Below are 13,423 nucleotides of genomic sequence, written 5' to 3'. Positions count from 1 at the left end.
AGAACAAAAGATAATTACTTCCAATAATGTCATTTAGTTTCTTTCATCTCTTTGGTCTTGTGGCCTGTCTGTACTTCAACAGCTCTAAAAATAGATTTGATATTATAAGTTCTTAATGAGATCCAATGTATTTTACCCATGTTACTACATTCAACAAGTAATATAGCCATTCAGAGGTAACCAGAAGGGAAATGATTCACTTAAGCCAAGAAGTGAACCAAGCAGCTAACAACAGAGGATAAACTGCCCATTACTTGAGTAAAGGGGGTAAAGGGTACTCTCACACCCACAGAGGAGGCAGGATTACCCTTCCCAAACCTTTAACATTAACTTTTGCTATTTTCTAACAGGCAGGCCTAATGATCATTTCTTCCAATTAGCAGGTCTGAGAATGCTTTCTAGTAATAAGGGCCTGAGCACAACTTATACTTCTAATTCAAGCATTAAATATCATGTGATACATAATGCAGCTTTCATTCTTCCCAGTGAAGTCCACCACACTAGACAAAGCCTGGTGAACTTCTGTGTATTTCCAAATGGTTTACTCCTTGTCTAGCTCAGTAATATTAAGGCTAATTAAAACCAAAGTTGGTGACGGAGAGAGAAGCCCGGAGTGCTGCAGTCCATGGTGTTGCAAAGAGTCGGACATGACTGAGCAACTGAACTGAAAACCAGAGTCAGAAGTTTAAGAAGCAGTCCCACAAACTAGGTATGTATTGGGCCAATATAAGGCCATGAAAGTCATCTGATGGTTAAATTATTCACCATCAGGAATTATAAATTCAGTTGTCTCAATCAAGAGTTTACAGTCTATATTAAAGACTGAATCCTACCTACGAGGTAGGTCAGCTGGAGAGGCACTTTTTGTGAACCTGGTCACAGGCAGGCGTAGGAGTAACAACGGGGGTTATATTTTGAATATTTAATTATTCTATCACCAGTTTTATTTCCTAGGAAACTCAAAAAGTGCAAGAAAAAAAGGAAGGAGGAATCAAAATCAAAGAAAGTAGAGGGATGAAGATTAAGAAATTGGTGAAACCCTGTTTCCTTTCTTTGATAGAGCACCCTCTGGAATACCAATTTAAAGTTACCCTGTTAACCATTAAGTACCGAACTGGTACAGGCAGCACAATCACAAATATTTGAGTACTGAAGCTGACTCATAAAAATCTAAAAATATTTCATGCTTTAGGCTTTCAAAATACCGTCAGTTTAACCCCTTCCACTCCTTTCATCATGTTATTTTGAAACCAGTGTAAAAAGTGTTTTTAATCTAGTTCTGGAAACTGTAATTAAAATGCAGTGAATACAGAAAGCCACGTGCAATTAGATTTTAAGGCATTATCATTCCTACTCCTGATCCTGGATTTATTAAATCAGTTGTTAAGTATCTGTGCTATCTATAACACTAAAATAAATACATATATGTTTACGAAACAGATGCGTAAGAGTCTTAACTGGTAGCCCTTTGAGGGAATATCACAATCCGTATATGAAAAGCCACTTTTAAAACTGATCCAGATGATTACCTGATTAAGTCTTCTCTGTTAAATTTTCTAAGAATTCCACTTAATAATGTCCCTGAAAAGTCTGAAATATCTTTTCAGATCAGACAAGTACAATCATGTAAAATCAAAACACACAGAAAGCCAGTTATATTTAGGAAGAATTTTTTTTTTCCATATCCATTCAAAGACATTAAATGGATTACACTGTACTTTAATTCTTTTGAAAAAAACATTCTACTTATTTTATTTTAGGCTGCACTGTGCAGCTTGTGGATTCTTAGTTTCCTGACCAGGGATAGAACCAGGGCCCTCCGCAGTGAGTTCTACCCACTGGACCACCAGGGAAGTCCCTAGTTATTTTTTAAATGAATGAAAATGGAAGGAGAATTTAACAGCCAATTTCAAAGAGATACCAAGTTACAATTTTTTGCTATGTCCTACTTCTCCTGTTGTAAGTACAAGTATTGTACATATGTAAGAATATGTACTATGTACTATATGTGTAATTCCATTAGGATATTTTACCAAAATAATCCCTACAAAATTTGCAGAATATCAAAAGCTTGATTACAAAAGTTAGATAAGTTGTACTGACAAGTTACCTAATAAGTGAAAATCAAATAAAAACTCGTATCAGTATCCCTTAGAAAGCAACCACACGTGTGCTCGCGTGCACACACACACACACACACACACACACAAATCAGAAACTACCAGAGCTTTTTTTTGCCCTCTAATTTCCAAGACTGCTGGAGAAGTGCAGTGAATTATGCAAAGGACAGCAAATATTAAGCTGCCTCTGTATTTACGCTACTGTACTTCCATTTTTAAAACATGCATATCAACTCCCCAGACACCATCATCCACAGAAACCATGCAGCTATCCAGCAGACTTTCAGTGTCACCATTTATTATTTATAGCATTAAATGGGGGAAGTAGCTCTGATGTCACCGACCCTACCCAGTGGAATCACTGACTCAATAAACATTTTCACACTGGAGAAAATCTGGCTAGGAAAACATTCTGCTGTGTTAAGTAGATTCTTTCATCTTTCTTCTCAACCCTAGGGTAGAAGAGCTTACTGTTTGGAGAGATACAAAGGCACTGTCAAGGTTTCCACAGGAAGAAAACCTGGGCATGTTCATTTGCTGAGGCAAAGACTTCCCCCTCCCAACTCTCCAGAGCCCAGTTTGATTTCCCTAATGTTCAAACTGGCAGTAACAGCTGCCATATTCTACTTTTTGCGCCAAATCATCCACCAAGTAGCAAATTTTTCGTTTCCACTAGCCACTCTCTCGTGGTCCTGTTTCTAAAAACCCATTCTGGATCCAAGTCCTAAGGCGGAAGGGGGCTGGGGTGTTGGTGGGTTCAGGGAGTCTGGCCTGGCTACCAAAGGTTTCTAAACAGAAGAGAGATCGCTTCCCCTGGGCCGTAGGCTCCCCCTCTCCTTTTTTTTCTAGAAGAAAGAACTGGCGGCAGTGATGAGGACAGCCCCTCCCCCCTCCCCCCCAATTTCCCAAAGCAGCTGAGGAAAACGTGAAGTTACAGTTTCTCTTTCCAGGGAGATGGAATCCAGAGTACCTAGGGCCTTGCTCTGCAAACATCTCTTTCGGCCGAGTAGGAAACCCTTTGTCCGAGAAGCCGGACACCACAGGGGGCCGGGAAAGAGGCCCCTTTTCGGTCACAGCCTCCAACCCCAGAGCTCTCCACCTCCTCCCCTATAGGGCCGATGCCGGCACCAATACAGCCCTAGGTCGAGACGAGGGTGCTGAGACCCCTTCCGGGATGCGGAGGCCACGGCCCTGTCGATCTACTCTGTACCCTCTCCCATCACCATCTCACTCGGCCTGAGTGGGGCTGGCAAGAGCGATGCAGGCCTGGGCTGGAGAAACAGGGAAGAATAAAAAAATACCTTCTAAAGGGGGAACGGGATGCTAGAGTGAGTGTGAGCTAAGGCCACAGCCTGAGCGAGCGAGGGTCGTTCGAGGGACGGGCCCGGAGATAGAAGGGAGGGAGGGTGGGAGGAAAACCGAGTGGCATGGAGGGGGCCGGGCCAGGTCCGGCCTGCGAGCTCGAGGGATCCGGAGGAACCGCGCCGGGCCAGAGGCCAGGCAAGGCGGGGGGCCCAGGTCCGGGCCGAGGCAGCAGGGAAGGGCCAAGGCTGGCCTCGCGCCGGACGTTGAGGTGGGCAGGCCCGCCCGGGGCCGGTAGGACGGAAGAACGGACGGTCCAGCGGGCCGCACTCACCATGAGCTCGATGGTCTTGTCCTCAATCACCGAGTCGGGCTCCATGGCGGCCCCGGCGGCCCCGCCTCGCTCTCCCCGCGCAGCAGCGAACGGCCCGGGCGGAGGAGGCGACGGCGGAGGCGGCAGAGGCGGAGGCGGCTCTCGCACCCACTCTCGCTGCCAGCCCGCCCGGGCCGCCGGCAGCTCCGCCCTCCCCTTCGGCGAACGCAGTACGCAGAGCGAGGACTACAGCTCCCGGCAGGCGCCGCGGGCCCCGCAGAGCGTTGTGGGGACCAGAGTCCGACAGCAGGCCACTCTCTCCCAGCTGCTCGAAGCGGAATTCAGAGCGGAGAGCAGCATTGGACTGTGAATGCGAGACTTGCAAACCTGAAGACTTAAGGGCTCTCTCAAAGTAGGGCCTGGGCAGCGCCCCAACTACATGTCCCAGAAAGCCCTGCTCTCGGGTTCTCCTTCCGGCTACCTTCCCCCGACTTCCTGGCAGCCCGAGGCTACCCGGACCGGCACCGAAACTCCGAGGCAACTCTTCACTTGTCAGAGATACTGCGACCGATTTCCGCACATGCGCGTTCGATGTCTGCAGCGCCCACTCGACGCTGAAGTAGCGGCGCTGCTGATCCGCTAGCGTTTAGGATAGGGTGAGGTGTGGGCGACAGGTGGGTTCGACGTGCGACAGGGAGGGGGTGGTCGTGGGGCTCAGGCGTGGGAGAGCGGCCAACGAACGGGAGGATCTCAGGCAGACGGGTAGGCTCTGACAGTAGAGGCGTCCTAGAAGTGAGTGTTAGGAAAGTTAGTAGGGGAAGAGAAGGTTTATGGTCTATATGCACCACGTACCGGGAGGAACTGAGAAATGAAAGGGAATCTGTGTATATTGAGCCCCTTTAATTCATTTGTTCAGAAAATACGTTTTTAAACTTCCAGCCTCTGCTGGGTACCAGTGTGGGCACTGGAAATTCAACTCTGAACCTTACAGACAAGGCCTCTCTGCTCAAGGAGCTTAATTCCAGTGAGGGGAAGACAGGCATTAATCGCAGGAGTGACAGGTGCTAAGAAGGAATACAGCTGGAGACGCCTTCCAGTGAATTCTGCCTTCAGCTCTGTGTGAACTTTGTCAAGTCTGTCAGTACCTCTAACCAAAGGGGAGCGAGGGCACACCGATAGCTGAGCAAGTTGAGTTTACTACTGGGTGCAGGAAGGGAGGACACATACCGTGAAGAACTGTAGAGCATCTCAGAAGGAGTTGTCAGGTGGTTTGGAAGAGGGTTTAAGGAAGTGGGGCTTTATTCTGGATAAGATGCTGTCAGGAAGTGGGGAAATTCTCTGGGTATCCCAATAAACCTTACCTAGAAAGAAGGAATGCTAGAATGAGTCTAAAACTCTAATTGGTAGAGAAGCAGGAGTCCCTCATTAGCCAGGTTGGGGGATGTTTGGTCATTTTTTATGGTTTGGACAATGTATATGTTTTATCTGTATTCAAATGTAATTAAGGAGTGGTATTGCTTTTGTATTGATCTGTCATGGTCACAGAATGGCTTTGTCTAACGTTAATTGTTCTGTGAAATTATATTTAACAGAGGAACACAAAGCCTAGCTAAGACGGCCACATTTATCATCTAATTGCATCACTACCCGTCCAATTGTATCAGGCTGGCTTCCAAATGTCAGCCTTTCTCAAGTGTTTTGCGTTCTCTGCACCTGTAAAGTGAAGGAACTAGATGACCTAGAAATCGTTCCATTTCCAAGGATTAAGTTATTAGAGTAATTTATATGCAGGCAGGACACAGTGTAAAGTTCTGTGCAGGTAGATTTTGAGTTTCATAGTCCTTATCTGCTGCTTTCCACTGAAGGAACTGAAAGAGCACAGAATTAGAAAGTTATTGCTGCTAACTTGGTGTCTTATTTTCACTGTACCCTTTGCCTCTCTGAGCCTTGAGACGTTCATTAGTAGAATAAAGGGGTTAAAATAAATGACCTCTGTTTCAGTTACATATTGCATCTTACAAACCACTTCCAAGACATAGTATTTTTTTTAACTTTACAATATTGTATTGGTTTTGCCATATATCGAAATGAATCCGCCACAGGTATACGTGTGTTCCCCATCCTGAACCCTCCTCCCTCCTCCCTCCCCATACCATCCCTCTGAGTTGTCCCTTTGCACCAGCCCCAAAGCATCCAGTATCGCGCATGGAACCTGGACTGGCGACTCGTTTCATATATGGTATTATACATATTTCAATGCCATTCTCCCAAATCATCCCACCCTCTCCCTTTCCCACAGAGTCCAAAAGACTGTTCTATACATCAGTGTCTCTTTTGCTGTCTCACACACAGGGTTATCGTTACCATCTTTCTAAAGTCCATATATATGCATTAGTATACTGTATTGGTGTTTTTCTTTCTGGCTTACTTCACTCTGTATAATAGGCTCCAGTTTCATCTACCTCATTAGAACTGATTCAAATGTATTCTTTTTAATGGCTGAGTAATACTCCATTGTGTATATGTACCACAGCTTTCTTATCCATTCATCTGCTGATGGACATCTAGGTTGCTTCCATAAGACATAGTAGTTTAAAATAACAGCGCTTTATTATTATTTACATTGTGTGGGTTAACTGGACTCAGCTGAGCCTACGTAGTTTAAGCTGCGGTTACTCATGGGAACGCAATCAGCTGAGAGCTCATCAAAACAGTTTCTCATCCTCCAGGGCCTCTCTTTACCAGCTTCTTACCATTCAGGCTTTTGTATGGTGACTAGCTTCCAAGAGGACAAGCCCCAGTGAGCAAATGCTTACCAAGATTTGGTTGCCCACATTCCATTGGCTAAGACCAGCCAGATGGCCAAGCCCAGAGTCAGCGTGGAAAGGGCCTATACAAGGTTGTGAATTCAGAGGCGTGGTTCACTGGGGCCCACTAATGTAACAGCCAATCAAGACCTTTAAAATATCAGCACTTGCCACAGGAGCTAGCAAAGGGCTAGGGTCGGAATCACAAACTAAATATGAACCCCCATTATATATGTTTGTCCTGCACTTTTTTATTGTTTCAAGTTAACAGTTCCACATTTTCAAATCTGAATTTCTAACTTGTCTTGAAAAATTAGATTATCTGGTTGTATTGGATCTGCATGGCAGCAATATGCAGGGGTTAAATAGAATTGGGGCTTCCTAGGAAGGAAAGTTGGAGAAGGCAATGGCAACCCACTCCAGTACTCTTGGCTGGAAAATCCCATGGACGGAGGGGCCTGGTGGGCTGCAGTCCATGCAGTCGCTAGGAGTCCCACACGATTGAGCGACTTCACTTTCACTTTTCACTTTCATGCATTGGAGAAGGAAATGGCAACCCACTCCAGTGTTCTTGCCTGGAGAATCCCAGGGACGGGGGAGCCTGGTGGGCTGCCATCTATGGGGTTGCACAGAGTCAGACACGACTAAAGCGACTTAGCAGCAACAGCAGGAAGGAAAATTATGACCAACCTAGATAGCATATTAAAAAGCAGAGACATTACTTTGCCAACAAAGGTCCATCTAGTCAAGGCTATGGTTTTTCCAGTAGTCATGTATGGTTGTGAGAGTTGGATTGTGAAGAAAGCTGAGCACCGAAGAATTGATGCTTTTGAACTGTGGTGTTGGAGAAGACTCTTGAGAGTCCCTTGGACTGCAAGGAGATCCAACCAGTCCAACCTAAAGGAGATCAGTCCTGGGTGTTCACTGGAAGGAATGATGCTGAAGCTGAAACTCCAATACTTTGCTACCTCACGCAAAGAGTTGACTCATTGGAAAAGACCCTGATGCTGGGAAGGATTGGGGACAGGAGGAGAAGGGGACGACAGAGGATGAGATGGCTGAATGGCATCACTGACTTGATGGTCATGAGTTTGGGTAAACTCCAGGAGTTGGCGATGGACAGGGAGGCCTGGCATGCTACGATTCATGGGGTCACAGAGAGTCGGACATGACTGAGCAACTGAACTGAACTGAGGTGGCTCTAGTGGTAAACAGCTTTCTTGCCAATACAGGGGACCTACAAGATGCAGTTTCCATCCCTGGGTCAGGAAGATCCCCTGGGAAATGGCAACCGACTCCAATATTCTTGCCTGGGAAATCCTATGGACAGAGGAGCTTGGCAGGCTATAGTCCACAGGGTTGCAAAGAGTCAGACACGACTGAAGCAACTTAGCACACTTGCACGTGAATAGCAATTACCTTCTTTATGTAAAGCATGAACTCTATAGATTGCCAGTGTTACCACTGCTCCCTGTTGCCTTATTTCTGCATGCTTTACTTGTTTAAGTTGTACACTTAACCCGTATAGATATTTGAGTTTGAAACCCTGGGCGTTGGAACTGTAATGGAGATAACTCAAGGTTTCTATCCTTTTATGAAAACCATATCCCACCTTAAGAGGAAAAAAATGCTAATATTATTGGGTCAGATTCTAGGAGCTCAGTGAGATGAAAAAGTTGTGTATATGATAGAAATCATTCCCAAGCTATATAAGAGGCAAGCTGAGCCAAGACCTATCACTGTGCTCTTTCCTCAAACAAGAACTCAGGTACTTACATATTTTTTTATTTCTTCAGGCTTGATGGCAACTGGCAAGTAGATTTGTCATAGACAATGGCAGAAGACCTTGGGGTTTATATGACATGCCCAAAACAAACTGATACAGGTCCATGATCCCTCAGCCAAAACCTTGAGGTCCAGATATGCTTCAATATTCAGAATTGTTCAGATTCTACAAAGGCAGTGTGATGTACATACTGTATATATAACATGATACTCCCAAGGGGTCTCGGACAGCATTTCATAATCAAATACATGCATTTTTCTGTAGCAGAACCTGTAAGTGCCTATTAGCAATTTATAGCCTCTCAGTTCCAAATCCACCCTTCCTTTCCATGATTTGAAATACTGGAGTGGGACCTTGTAAATATTTGCCAGCTGACAGTGCTTAACTTTGTCAATAGAGAGCCCTAGAGGGAAACAGCCAAATGAAGGGTCTTCTCTTCCCTGTTCCAAAATAGTCTTTTCCTTCTTGCCTTTGTGGCACAGCAGCAAATGTGGCACAGAACCCACGCAGAACCCACGCACACGCGTGTGGTGGGAACATCCAGAGAATGCTTGCAGTGAGTTCAGGGGCACCTTAGCAGGCACTTTCCTACTTACCAGCCCCAACCTGTAGCACCTCAGCAAACTTCACCATCCAGCGGGCCATAACTGTCCTCTCTCTAGTAAGGTTTGAATCTCATCCGAGCAGTGGGGGTGGGAGGATTCTTCCAAGTCTCTTCCTTCCCTTGAGTACTCTGCCTCAGTCTCAAAGGTAGTGGCTTCTCCCTGTAACTGCTACTTCTGTATTTTTCGGAGTTGTCTTTACTCCAATACCCTGTTACTAGTTAATTATTTTTTACATTAAATTTACCCAAAAGAGAGTATGGCAGATGTGAGGGTGTGTGATTTCCAAGACTAGGTCATGAGAGTTGTGGGTTCTTCCTTGCTCCCTCTATCTTGGATTACTCACTGTGGAGGTAGCAAGCTGCCGTGTCATGATGACACTTAAGCAGCCTTCCGTAACATCCATGTGGTAAGGAACTGAGGCCACCTGCCAAAAGCCAGCTCTACCTTTCCAGACCTGTGAGTAAGCCGTCTTGGAAGCTGTCTCCTCCCACCCCATTGGTCCTTTAGATGACTAGTCCCATTCGAAACTTGACCTCGTGAGAGACCCTGAGCCAAGACCCACCCATCCAAGCCATTCCTCAACTTCTGCCCCGCAGAGGCTGTGTGAGATAATAAATGTTTCTTATTTTAAGCTGCTAAATTTTTAGATAATTTGATATGCAGCAACAGAAAGCTGAGAGTTACCCATCCCCCCAAAAAGAGTTGGTTCAAATACTGAACTTGGTGAGTTCTCTTGTAATCAAGGCACCATAAACCCTTGGTAGGGCTTTGTGTTTTGCCTTTTCTTATGAATACTTCTGAAGGTAAAGAGTGGTACTTTAAAACGGTATATTTTGATCTGTGCTGACTTTTCTGAATTCAAATACATTGTAAAGGATAGTACAGTGAAATTTTGACTTAACTCATTCCCAACTAATGTAAAGAACAAAATTTTCTTGAAGAAGAATCTTGTGAAACCAAAGGAAAAAGAATGTTGGGAAGTATTGAAGATAGGAGCCCCTTATTTTATCCACATGACAAGGTTCTATGCCTTATCCATCTATGTATAGAATCTAGAAAAAAAGATAGTTGTCATGATATCCATGCTGCTGCTGCTAAGTCGCTTCAGATGTGTCTGACTCTGTGTGGCCCCATATGAGTACATTTATTTGAACAGGAAAGACAAAGCCATACTTTTTCTAACTTGGCTGACTGGTTTGATAGCACCACTAATAGATGTTACTAATAGAGAGGTAAATCTTTAGTTCTGTAATTTTTAGGAAGATACATTTAAAGCACATAAGGAAAAACACTTCATCAATTAATTTACTGGCAAATGTATTGAAATTAACATTTGTATCTTCCCCACCAATTTTTTTAACTTATCAAGTTACATAAGACCTCCAAGTGAAAGGGTGAGAAAAGGTGTAGAGTGGAGTACACTGTGCCACCATGGCAAATTAACTGTGTGTCATTCAGAATTCAATCAGGGAAACAGAACCAGCAAGATGATTACTAAGGGGCTTTTTGTGCAAGATGGCCTCACATAATTGTCCAGTTTAGTTCAGCAATCTCTGTAAGGTTGCAGTTTTTGTGTTGATGCTGGATTTTCAAGTCTACAGGGCAGGCAGTCAAGACAAGAAGACAGATATAAGGTTGGGGAGAGCAGGCATGAAAAGTCAGACAAAACCTGTGTCAGTTCTCACTGCCCTGACCTTGGTGGTATATGTCTTGCAGAGCCTGCAGCCCTTTGTCAGGGAACTGAACACACACATCTGCCCAGGAATTGGAGAAACTAGAGGAGTCTCTAGAGGAAGGTGGAGTGATTACAGACCCAGCTATTCCTCACATGAAGGAGGTGAGTGAGCAAGCAGATCAGTGACAGTGTATGTGGGCTACAAAATGACTACAGTTTCACTTCCACCTTCCAAATCCTGGCATCTGGTGGCTCACCCTGATCAGAACCATATAGGAACAGAATTTGGAGAAATGTAGTTTAGCTTAGTCAAACTGAGATGTTACTCAGCTTCCGCATCCTGGAAACATAGTGGCATCATATATAAGTCTTGTTCATACAAGATCTAATGGAGTCAGCTAGCCTTGCATCCTATATTACTGTACGCCATCTAGAATCCATGGTCTCTGGTATTGCTAGGATAGAGGAAAAGCTCACTGGTTTATTCAGAAGCACATTATTCCTGCTCACTATTCATTAGTACCTAATCATGTGGCCCTAAGAAGCGGCAAAGGAAGCTGAATTTGATGAACACAAAGGAATTTTGGTAGAGGATCTGTGCTATACCAGCAAAATTAACATTCATTTCATAAATCTTGGTTAAGATTTTTTAGTACATTTCCCAGAAATTGAGAAAAGGAGTTGAATATACAAAAAAATGAGTGAATATACAAAAAAAATCATTTTACTAGTCAGGTGGTTTCCAATACTTTGCTATCAAAAAATTGGAGGATTGAATTGAGTTTTAATGATAATTTAAGATAATTTTCCTAACAGACCACTATGTAGTATTTGACATGACAACTTGGAAATAATCTTTAAAGTTGCATGCTATTTCTGTGAGAAATGTTCATTCTTCTATGAACAAGTTTTCTTAGTACTAACATCAGTAAAAATAAAATCTAAAAATGTATTTATATTTGACACTGAACCCTGTCTCATTCTAACAACAAGTAATATTCATACTTGGATATGCAAGTTGAGTTCAGTTGCCCAGTCATGTCCAACTCTTTGCGACCCCATGAACTGCAGCACGCCAGGCCTCCCTGTCCAACACCAACTCCCGGAGTCCACCCAAACCCATGTCCATTTGAGTCAGTGATGCCATCCAACTGTCTCATCCTCTGTCATGCCCTTTTCCTCCTGCCCTCAATCCTTCCCAGCATCAGGGTCTTTTCAAATGAGTCAGCTCTTCGCATCAGGTGGCAAAAGTATTGGAGTTTCAGCTTCATCATCATTCCTTCCAATGAACACCCAGGTCTGATCTCCTTTAGGATGGACTGGTTGGATCTCCTTGCAGTCCAAGGGACTCTCAAGAGTCTTCTCCAACACCACAGTTCAAAACCATCGATTCTTCTGTGCTCAGCTTTCTTTATAGTCCAACTCTCACATCCATACAAGACTACTGGAAAAACCATACCCTTGACTAGACCTTTGTCGGCAAAGTAATGTCTCTGCTTTTTAATATGCTGTCTACGTTGGTCATAACTTTCCTTCCACGGAGCAAGCATCTTTTAATTTCATGGCTGCAGTCGCCATCTGCAGTGATTTTGGAGCCCAGAAAAATAAAGTCAGCCACTGTTTCCACTGTTTCACGATTTATTTACCATGAAGTGATGGGACCAGATGCCATGATCTTAGTTTTCTGAATGTTGAGCTTTAAGCCAACTTTTTCACTCTCCTCTTTCACTTTCATCAAGAGGCTCTTTAGTTCTTCTTCACTTTCTGCCGTAAGGGTGGTGTCATCTGCATATCTGAGGTTCTTCATATTTCTCCCAGCAGTCTCAATTGTGTTCATCCAGCCCAGCATTTCTCATGATGTACTCTGCATATGAGTTAAATAAGTAGGGTGACAATATACAGCCTTGACGTACTCCTTTTCCTATTTGGAACCAGTCTGTTGTCACATGTCCAGTTCTAACTGTTGCTTCCTGACCTGCATACAGATTTCTCAAGAGGCAGGTCAGATAGTCTGGTATTCCCATCTCTTTCAGAATTTCCCACAGTTTATTGTGATCCACACAGTCAAAGGCTTTGGCATAGTCAATAAAGCAGAAATAGATGTTTTTCTGGAACTCTCTTGCTTTTTCCATGATCTAGCGGATGTTGGCAATTTGATCTCTGGTTCCTCTGCCTTTTCTAAAACCAGCTTGAACATCTGAAAGTTCATGGGTAACATATTGCTGAAGCCTGGCTTGGAGAATTTTGAGCGTTACTTTGCTAGCGTGTGAGATGAGTGCAATTGTGCAGTAGTTTGAGCATTCTTTGGCATTGCCTTTCTTTGGGATTGGAATGAAAACTGCCCTTTTCCAGTCCTGTGGCCACTGCTAAGTTTTCCAAATTTGCTGGCATATTGGGAGCAGCACTTTCACAGCATCATCTTTCAGGATTTGAAATAGCTCTACTGGAATTCCATTACCTCCACTAGCTTTGTTCATAGAGATGCTTTCTAAGGCCCACTTGACTTCACATTCCAGGATGTCTGGCTCTAGGTGAGTGATCACACCATCATGATTATCTGGGTTGTGAAGATCTTTTTGGTACAATTCTTCTGTGTATTCTTGCCACCTCTTCTGAATATCTTCTGCTTCTGTTAGGTCCATACCATTTCTGTCTTTTATTCAGCCCATCTTTGCATGAAATGTTCCCTTGGTATCTCTAAGTTTCTTGAAGAGATCTCTAGTCTTTCCCATTCTATTGTTTTCCTCTATTTCTTTGCATTGATCGCTGAGGAAGGCTTTCTTATCTCTCCTTGCTATTCCTTGGAATTCTGCAT

The 13,423-nt window shown here is 44.1% G+C and overlaps 2 protein-coding genes across 23 annotated transcripts in view; one reads left to right on the top strand and one right to left on the bottom strand.

Annotated features, from left to right (window-relative positions):
* Nucleotides 1-3,948, bottom strand: part of FBXW11 (F-box and WD repeat domain containing 11) — a 131,597-nt gene extending 127,649 nt beyond the window's left edge. For 20 of the 21 annotated variants that reach the window (XM_086362225.1, XM_086362226.1, XM_086362210.1 and 17 more), the window contains exon 1: nucleotides 3,757-3,948. Coding sequence is in view for 7 of the 21 variants with exons in the window: in XM_086362208.1 (XP_086218334.1) it covers nucleotides 3,757-3,801 (45 nt within the window). In the remaining 14 variants the exon portion in view is untranslated. Of the gene's footprint in view, nucleotides 1-3,421; nucleotides 3,699-3,756 lie in introns of those variants that run through there. The other variant, XM_086362227.1, reaches the window with a different exon arrangement.
* On the top strand, nucleotides 3,758-10,785 carry LOC147350602 (uncharacterized). Of its 2 annotated transcripts, none has more exons than XM_086362233.1 (2): nucleotides 3,758-4,409; nucleotides 10,650-10,785. In XM_086362233.1, the coding sequence occupies exon 1, from the start codon at nucleotides 3,758-3,760 to the stop codon at nucleotides 4,103-4,105; it is 348 nt and encodes a 115-aa protein (XP_086218359.1). In that variant the 3' UTR covers nucleotides 4,106-4,409; nucleotides 10,650-10,785. The 2 variants fall into 2 exon arrangements, with proteins under 2 accessions (XP_086218359.1, XP_086218360.1); XM_086362234.1 differs by having other exon boundaries at nucleotides 3,758-4,391; nucleotides 10,650-10,770.
* The last annotated feature ends 2,638 nt before the right edge of the window (nucleotides 10,786-13,423 follow it).

The sequence above is a fragment of the Bos grunniens genome, chromosome 20, assembly GCF_055505025.1.
Source record: "Bos grunniens cultivar Pamir isolate PY7600 chromosome 20, Bosgru_T2T1.0, whole genome shotgun sequence".
Lineage (NCBI taxonomy): Eukaryota > Metazoa > Chordata > Mammalia > Artiodactyla > Bovidae > Bos > Bos grunniens.
This window is presented reverse-complemented; position numbering and strand designations above follow the sequence as displayed.

What these genes read in the sequence shown, in the direction of transcription:
- LOC147350602 (XM_086362233.1), top strand. Translation starts at nt 3,758, where the DNA reads ATGAGCTCGATGGTCTTGTCCTCAATCACCGAGTCGGGCTCCATGGCG.